General features: G+C 35.5%; 1 protein-coding gene across 1 annotated transcript; it reads left to right on the plus strand.

The window, feature by feature from the left end:
* Nucleotides 1-2,361: 2,361 nt before the first annotated feature.
* Nucleotides 2,362-7,507, plus strand: LOC110877286 (glucan endo-1,3-beta-glucosidase 14). The gene is made up of 3 exons (XM_022125437.2): nt 2,362-2,752; nt 3,778-4,817; nt 7,046-7,507. Exons 1-3 carry the CDS (start codon nt 2,689-2,691, stop codon nt 7,130-7,132), a joined length of 1,191 nt encoding a protein of 396 aa, XP_021981129.1. The 5' UTR covers nt 2,362-2,688; the 3' UTR covers nt 7,133-7,507.
* The last annotated feature ends 1,479 nt before the right edge of the window (nt 7,508-8,986 follow it).

Genomic DNA, 8,986 nt, shown 5'->3' on the forward strand with positions numbered 1-8,986 from the left:
TTTGGCTAAAAAACAGTTTAACCGGGTTTATCGGGTGGTTCAACCGGGTGCACTGGACAGTTTAACTGGTTCTACCGGACGGTTCAACCGATACAATCGGCCAGTTTGAACTAGGGCTGTAAACGAGCCGAGCTCAACCCGGCTCGAGCTCGGCTTGAACTCAGTTCGAGCTGGCTCGGCTCGAGCTCGAAGTTCAAATCGAGCTGAGATTTGAGGCTCGAGCTCGACTCGATTAAAATTCGAGCTAGCTCGGCTCGGCTTGATCTAGCTCGAACTAACAAAGAACCGCAATATTTACGACTTAAAAAGCCGTAAAAATGAATCTTTTCATAGAATAAGTGCCATAATAGTAATTATATTTAACCAAATGGCTAAATATGCAAGTATAAGTAGTTAACTCACTTAGTACATTTTCTTTACCTTCTTTTATAGGGGAGATACTCCCTTAGTTTTTGTTTTCTAAGCGATGCCGGACAAAAAAATGAAGGATGTAAACCTTATCGAGCTGGCTCACGAGCTCGCGAGCCGAGCAGGCCAAGCTCGAGCTCGACTCGTTTACAAACCGAGCCGAGCCGAGCTGGCTCGTTTCAAACCAAGCCAATTTCGAGCCGAGCTCTTTTCGAACGAGTTTCGAGCGAGCTGCGAACCACGAGTTTTTTGAACACCCCTAGTTTGAACCGGTTTTTAAAACATTGAGAAAAACTATTCAACCCATGCTTATTTAGTTTGATTGGACCATCATCTAAATAGCCAAATAGGTAACTTGTTAAGCTTGAATTACCTCATATAATGGGCTTGAGACTAGTTTAATCACTCAAGATAGGAGTTTATCTTATTTTTTTAAGAAAAAACCATTTAAACCAATTTCCCTATAAGCCCTCAACATATAAAGAAGCACAAAAAAGGCACCAGCCCGATTTTTTCTATATTAAAAGTCAAAGTCACTAAACTAATATAAACGCGTGTCTTGTGAAAAAAAAGACACAAAATAATAGTTTGTTACTTCTATATTATTCATATGAACTGGCATTCAATTTTCATTCTTTTCCAAAAAAAATAATATATATCATTACCTGGCCGGCTGAGGGTGGGCGGGGAGAACCGCCGGCCAGTGCCCAATATTTCGAAGGGTGGTATGTATATGTAAAAAAAAATTAATAGGGTATACCTATACAAACATCAACATATGCCCACTTACAAAACTATTTTTGTGGTTTATATTAGTTATTAGCTCATTGACATCAGATTTAGACTTTTAGTGAGCCAATACTCAATTTCGTTAAGTTCTAAGAATACGTTTTTTCGAGCTCGAACATGGTACATGAATTCTCAGGGGCGGCCCTGATGATTATATTTTATATTTAATATATTGTTCACAAGCTCGCGATAATTTTGCACAATCGAGTCGAAGGACTTTTTTTTTCCTTTGACATGTTTAACGACTTTTATATATATAAAATCTTATAAAACTACTTTTCATAAAAAAAAAAACTTAAAACATAGAAAGTACTAATTTTTTTTTTTTTTAATAACGTGAAAATTTAAAGGCACCAAGATGAAACTTATATAATGAAACAAACAAATCGTAAAAATAAGTTTAAAACATAGAAAGTAATTTAATTTTGGGTAAATTACATTTTTCGTCCTTTATGTTTGTACCAGATTACAACGGATAGCCTGCTTCCTCGTCTGTGTGTAAAGGTGAGATATATATTTTACAATTTTTATTTTTGTTATTTAATATTGAAATGTTTGGTAAAAGACAGATTTGTCCTCATGTGGGCCCCCATAACTAGATTTAACTATAAAAATTAACAAAGTTAGCGATAAAGGACGAAATGTGTAATAAGTTTACCAAATAAAGGATTGTGACTGTAAGTATTGAAGTTAAAGTGCATCCACTGCAATCCGCTACAAACATAAAGGACGAAAAATATAATTTACTCTTAATTTTAGAGTAAATTACCAAAATCGTCCCTGAGGTTTGGACATGTTTGTCATTTTCATCCAAAAACAACTTTTTTTACAATATAGTCCTTCACTTTTGGGATTTTTTTGGCATTTTCATTCAAACATCTAATTTGTTTTATTTTTCTATTAAACATTTGAATGAAAATGACAAAAAATCCTAAATATCAGTGACGATTTTGATAAAAAAAAGTCAGACGTTTGGATGAAAATCCAAAAAGTGAAGAATTATACTGTATAAAAAAAATTGTTTTGGATGAAAATGAAAAAATGATCAAACCTTAGGGACGATTTTGACAATTTACTCTTTATTTTTTTTAATAACGTGAAAATTAAAGGCACCAAAATGAAACTTATATAATGAAACAAACAATCGTAACGTCATATCATTGCAATAGATGAATATCGACAAAAAACAAAAATTTCAAAAAATATCTCCCAAATTATAAAACGCGTCCACTCCAACAAAACGACTCCGTTTAACCGTCCCTTTCCACTCTCCTCGTCACCGGAAAACTTCATTTTAGAGAGAGAAGTTCGATTGTATATACATATAGAGAGAGAAACCTGTACATACACAGACACAGACATACATCTGTGTTAATATAGTGAGAGAGGAGTTAATTTAGAGAGAGAAATTAGTCAATTAGTTCGTCTTATGGCATGGATGAGTTCCAGAACTGAAAACGACGTCGTTAGACTCGTTTTGTTCACTCCGAGATGAAGAATTTGCGATCGTTTGGTAGATGTTTCGTTCTGCTTTTAGTCCTTTTTGTTCATAAAGGTAACGAGTTTTTGTATTCTTTTTTTTGTGAATTTTGTTTTGGTACGGACGCAGATTCTGATTTGTAGTTTGAAATCTAGTTAATCGGTACTGATGTGTAATTTGAAAATTGGTTAATCGATGCTATTAGTGATTAGTGATTAGTAGTGAATTTTGGTTTGATTAATTCGATGATGATCGGAGTGGATTATCGGTTTTATTAACTGTTTTTGTTTGTTTTTCCTTTCGTAACTGTAATTTTGTTCTGATGCTGATTTGTAGTTTGAAACCTAGTTAATTCAGGCTATTAGTGATTACTTGTGAGTTTTGTTTCAATTAATCTGAGGATGTTAGTGGATTATCTGTTTTGTTGCCTGTTTCTGTTTGTTTCTGTGATTGTAATCTCGTTCTGCAGGCACCGGAGAGTTGTGGAACTTCTGATGCTGATTTGTAGTTTGAAATTTGATTAATTGATGCTATCAGTGATTAGTTGTGAGTTTTATTTAAATCGATTTGAGGTTGTTAGTGGATCAATCGGTTTTGTTGACTGTTTTTGTTTGTTAAGTAGTTGTGAATTAGTTTGGCAGGCACATGAAGAGTTGTGGAACTTCTGATGCTGATTTGTAGTTTGAAATTTGATTAATAGATGCTATTAGTGATTAATTGTGAGTTTTAGTTCGATTAATTTGACGATCTTAGTGGATTATCTGTTTTTGTGATTGTGATTTTGGGCCACAAAGAGCTGTGGAAGTTTTGATACTGAATTGTAGTTTGAAATCTAGTTAATAGATGCTATTAGTGATTAGTTATGAGTTTTGTTTCAATCAATTTGAGGATCTTAGTGGATGATTGGTTTTGTTGCCTGTTTTTGTTTTCGTGATTGTGGTATTGTTCGACAGGAACACGAAGAGTTGTGGAAGTTCTGTAACTGGATTTGAGTTTTGTGTAGTATGAAAGCGTGCTTGAAGAGAATTCATCTCTTGTTAGTGATTGTTGTATTATTATGACTGATCATTATGAATACTAATTTTTAGTCTTTTTCTCAGGGTATGTAACGGCTAAAGCTTTCACAGGGACTTACGGTATAAATTACGGAAGAATCGCAAATAATATCCCAACTCCTAACGAAGTTGTTAGGCTTCTTAAAGCTGCCAAGATAAAAAACGTACGTATATACGATGCCGATCACACTGTTCTTGAAGCATTTCGTGGTAGCGGTCTCGATCTGGTGATCGGTCTTCCTAACGAATTCGTTAAAGATATGAGTAGTAACGCTGATCACGCCCTCACATGGGTTACAGATAACGTGAAAGCGTATATCTCAAACACACATATTGTCGGAATCGCAGTCGGAAATGAAGTTCTTGGAGGCAGTGATTTAGATCTCCAGAATGCGTTATACGGTGCGGTTAAAAACATTTACAACGCAACGCAAAAACTTCAGTTAGATAAAGTAGTTCAGATAACAACCGCGCATTCACAGGCGGTTTTCGCTAATTCATACCCGCCATCATCGTGTGTGTTCAAAGAAGACGTTGCGCAAAACATGAAGAAGCTTCTAGACTTATTTACGCAAATGGGGTCGCCGTTTTGTTTAAACGCGTATCCGTTTTTGGCGTACATGGGTAGTCCAGATCAGATCGATATAAATTACGCGCTATTTAACCCAACCGATGGCGTAGACGATGAAAAAACGAATCTGCATTATGACAACATGCTTGATGCTCAGATCGATGCTGCGTATGCCGCACTTGAAGATGCGGGATTTGGTAAAATGGAAGTTATTGTGACGGAAACGGGTTGGGCTTCGGATGGAGATGAAAACGAAGGTGCTGCGACACCTGAAAACGCGAGAACGTATAATTATAATCTGCGTAAACGACTTGCTAAAAGGAAGGGGACTCCAAGAAGACCGAAGTCTATGTTGAAGGCGTATATATTTGCTTTGTTTAATGAGAATTCAAAGCCGGGCCCTACTTCTGAACGGAACTTTGGTCTGTATAAACCTGATGGGACGATTGCGTATGATATAGGTTTTCCAGCTTTGAAGTCTTCATCTTCGGTTTCATCTCGTCTATCGTTTAAGGTATGAAGCTGTTTATAATATTGCAAAATTTTGTATTTACATGTTTCAGTTATGATATTAAACGTACGTGAGGCGTCTAATAAGTAATAATAGATTATATATGATACTATTTTCAGTATTTAAACATCCAAAAATAAGATAATAAAAGGAGTAAAGTATGCGGATAGTCTCTGCGGTTTACAAAAATTTTGGATTTGGTCCCTAGCTTTTTTAAAAGTATGTGGATGGTCCCTGTGGTTTGCACTTTGTAACACAATTAGTCCCCAGCCAACAAATCCAAAGGTTTCGGTAGGTCCAAGTTAGGGGTAAAATGTGTTACAAAGTGCAAACCACAGGGACCATGCATGTACTTTTGACAAATGCAAAGTTGGGGGGACTAAATCCGTTACAAAATGCAAACTACAGGGATCATCCGTGTACATTTGGAAAGCTAGCGACCAAATCCAAAATTTTGATAAATCACAGGAACCATCCATCATCCATGTACTTTAATAAAAAAAAATACCATACAATTTAAGAATATAAAAGAAACATTAACTATCCTATGTTTAGGATTTTTTTTTCTCTCTATATATACAACTAAAGAACATCTATGTACAACCAAAGAAGTTAAAAGAAAGTAAATGTTAAGTTTAATGTATGAAAATTAAAAGAAAATGCAAATAATATTCACCAGACATCTACCCAGTCAAAACTCATCTCACATTTCACCTACTCTCTCTCGCCTCACGCATCAGGCGCACGCTTTTCTTAAAGAAAGTTTAAACATGACGCTAGTAAGAGCTATGATTAGCATTCTCTGAAAAATGAGAACATGAAAGACAGTAGTGAAGTTTAACTGTTGTCACATAGTTCTTAATAGCCATTCAAGTTTTTCTGTGTTCCATTGTATTACAAATTTTTGTAACAATTATTCATATGCTTAAAAGGAGGTTGAAACACATGACAAAATCAAAGGAAAAGATGACTAGAGAGAAAATGTCTCAAGAGATGTGTCATCCAATGGATCAGACATATTCATGTTATTTTTATCGTAATTTTGGTATTGGTGAATGTTGAAACTTTTTTATTCAACATGTGCTTTCTAGGTATTCAGTTAGAATAAAATTGCATGACTTAAGGGCGTTTATGCACAGGAAATATATATTTAAAAAAGAATAAATTACGTTTTTGGCCCATGTGGTTATATCACTTTTACTATATTAGCCCAAAATAAGAATTTTTAACATATCTGCCCCATGGTCTCTATAACTAACCATTTTGGCCCCTAAGTCTAACCATTTTAGCCCCCATGGTCTCTATAACTAACCATTTTGGCCCCCATGATCTCCAGACTTAGGGGCCAAAATGGTTAGTTATAGAGACCATGGGGGCAGATATGTTAAAAATTCTTATTTTGGGCTAATATAGTAAAAGTGATATAAACCACAGAGGCCAAAAACGTAATTTACTCTTTAAAAAATTATGAAACTTTTGAGGTGTACTCTGTCCATACGACATTGTCGGAAACAAAATTGTTGTTTACAGGTTTTATTTGCTCTGATAATAAAAAGTTTTCAACTTTATGTCATATATGATATAATTTGTATGCAAAAATTATGCATAGGGTAGGTGAGAAGATAAAAAGAAAAGGATTTGCATGTGTCATATGACCACACATTGTCTTTGAAATGGTTTTCTTGACCCAGCAATTCTTTTTTGTTTTGTTATTCTTATATAATCATTCCCCTTTTCTATATTCTCATGTTAGTTAGTTAAAGTGTCACTTGATCATCATCGTTTAGTAAATTTAAATCGGTTATAGATTATTGTTCTTCTTGTAAATATGTTTATAATTCTTTTGTTATAAATAAAATGTAGGTTATTTTAGTACTTGAAAAAAGGGTGCAGGTCATAAAGAGACCATGTTGGGCTAGGTTGACCCGAAAACACCTTTTTTTATTTATTTATGAAATTAATCACTAATTCATTAAATATGATTACAAAGACAATTTAGTGCAAAAATAACCTAACCTTAATTAATACATCAAATTTGAAAGTCGTATAAAATTGAAATAACGGACGACTTTTGACCTGTTTGACCCATTTGAGACTACAAGTGACCCAAATCGACATAGTTGGTCAGAATTATGGTTATGTAATATATACAACTAGAAAGCCCTTTTTTTAAATATATATATTTTTAATATAATCTCTCTTGTTATAATTCAATATTTAACATTTATCAGGTATTTGGAGCACAAACATGGCATTGGTCCTATATCTCAGTCTTAACCGCATGTGCATCATCCTCATTTCTGTTTCTAAGATCATAAAAGGGTTCACTCATGACCAACAATACATTCCAGAGTAGGTTGTTGGAGGTGGTTATTGTTGTTCTGGTTTTGTTCATAAGTTATTTTACTCGTGGTCATAGGCTGGTGATCATTAAACTGTGTATCAATTTTGCGATTATGTGTTATAGCACGAGTTACTTTTACGTTTGATGAGGTACAGAGTGTTTTATAAGTTAAAACTGGAGACATGGGACATGTCATAACTCTTCACGGTCCGGTTGGTCTACACACGTTGCGTTACCTGTAAACACCTATCGGTTCATTTTTAACGCTTTATTATATGTAAGGTTTTACTAAACGTGTTTGAATAGTTTTTTGGACGATTACCGCTATGAAAAATTTTGCTATTGCTGATTTGTTGGTGAAATATTTGTCGCTAATCCGTCTGTGTATTTGTGAGGACTTTCTTGCCAAGTCCCCGAGGGTAATCCAACAATGATACTTTTATTGTTAATCCCTTGATAACATTCGTCGATTATCCGTGGTGAAGTCTTTACACACAACCTTTTTCTGCACAACCTTCTCTGACGGATTACCAAATGTTACAACCTTCACCGAGAGACAACATGTTATTTTGTATGTTTATCACCGAAGGTCCTTTGATATGTAAGCACAAATGCAAGAACATCTGTTGAATCTTCAACTCCTTTTATTATTGAACTGACTGCTGTGTGCACTACGTTTTGGAGCCGAGGGTCTCTCTGGAAGCAGCCTCTCTATCCCTAGGGATAGAGTAGGGGTGTAAACAAGCCCAGAGGCTCGAGAGCTACTCGTGATCGGCTCGGTTAAAAGCTCGAACGAGTCGAGCCTTAACGAGCCCGAGCCTGAAATACAAAGCTCGTTTAGCCTCGTGAGCCCAAACGAGCCTAAACAAAATTTTAGTTTTTTTATATATATAATATAATAATGATGATGATGACATTGGTGAGCGGAGCTCGAGCCGAGCTTTGGCTCGCTTAATCGCTGTTGAAACGAGCTCGAGCCGAGCTTCTAGCTCATTTGAGGTTGTTCTCGAAATAGCTCGAGCCGAGTCGAGCCGAGTCGAGCTTTGGGTTTTACTCGCGAGCCGAGCTCGAGTTCAAAGAAGTAGGCTCGAACCGAGCTGAGCTCGAGCTCGAGCTTCATAAAAACATAACGAGCTGAGCTCGAGCCTAGTCGGGCTCGTGCTCGGCTCGGCTCGGCTTGTTTACACCCCTAGGATAGAGGCAAGGTTTGTCTACATCTCACACTCCCCAGACCCTATAGGTAGCTTCGCTATTTGTGGAATTTACGTTGTTGTTGTCCTGCTGTGTGCACTACGTTGATAAATACAACTGCAAGAACATCAGCTAATAAACAAAAATATTCAAAACAAACATGCTACGCATCAAGTGTGTGCTGTGTGCACTACGTTGACAAATACAAACTATAATATGAAGCGTTAGGTGTTAGGTACCGTTTCAACCGGCTTTCTAATGCTATTAGTGCAAATACCAAGTGTTAGGTACTGGTTCAACCGACTTTTTATATATTTTATTTTTATGGAAAAACTATTTAAACACCTTTCATAAATAATTATCTTGCCCATTGTTATTACAGTCAATTTAAAAAAAATAAGGACAGCAATAATTCTTTAATTCAAGCTTAGTTATTGATATAGTAAGGGTTTAATTGATCGACTGACATGATGGTGCAATTTTTATTTATTTTTTTGAACATAAAAATCTGGGACTTGTACATATGGGAAAGTTCACACATGATACATTATATATCTTATTGTTGATTTATCTTTTAACGACGCGAACAACATAAAAATATGAATATGACTCGTTTAACTATTTTATATCCGATGTC

Source organism: Helianthus annuus, chromosome 9 (assembly GCF_002127325.2).
Source record: "Helianthus annuus cultivar XRQ/B chromosome 9, HanXRQr2.0-SUNRISE, whole genome shotgun sequence".
Classification (NCBI taxonomy): Eukaryota; Viridiplantae; Streptophyta; class Magnoliopsida; order Asterales; family Asteraceae; genus Helianthus; species Helianthus annuus.

Coding starts and splice junctions, on each gene's coding strand:
- LOC110877286 (XM_022125437.2), top strand. CDS start 2,689: ATGAAGAATTTGCGATCGTTTGGTAGATGTTTCGTTCTGCTTTTAGTC. Junction 2,753..3,777: donor AGTCCTTTTTGTTCATAAAG/GTAACGAGTTTT, acceptor TCTTTTTCTCAG/GGTATGTAACGGCTAAAGCT. Junction 4,818..7,045: donor CATCTCGTCTATCGTTTAAG/GTATGAAGCTGT, acceptor AACATTTATCAG/GTATTTGGAGCACAAACATG.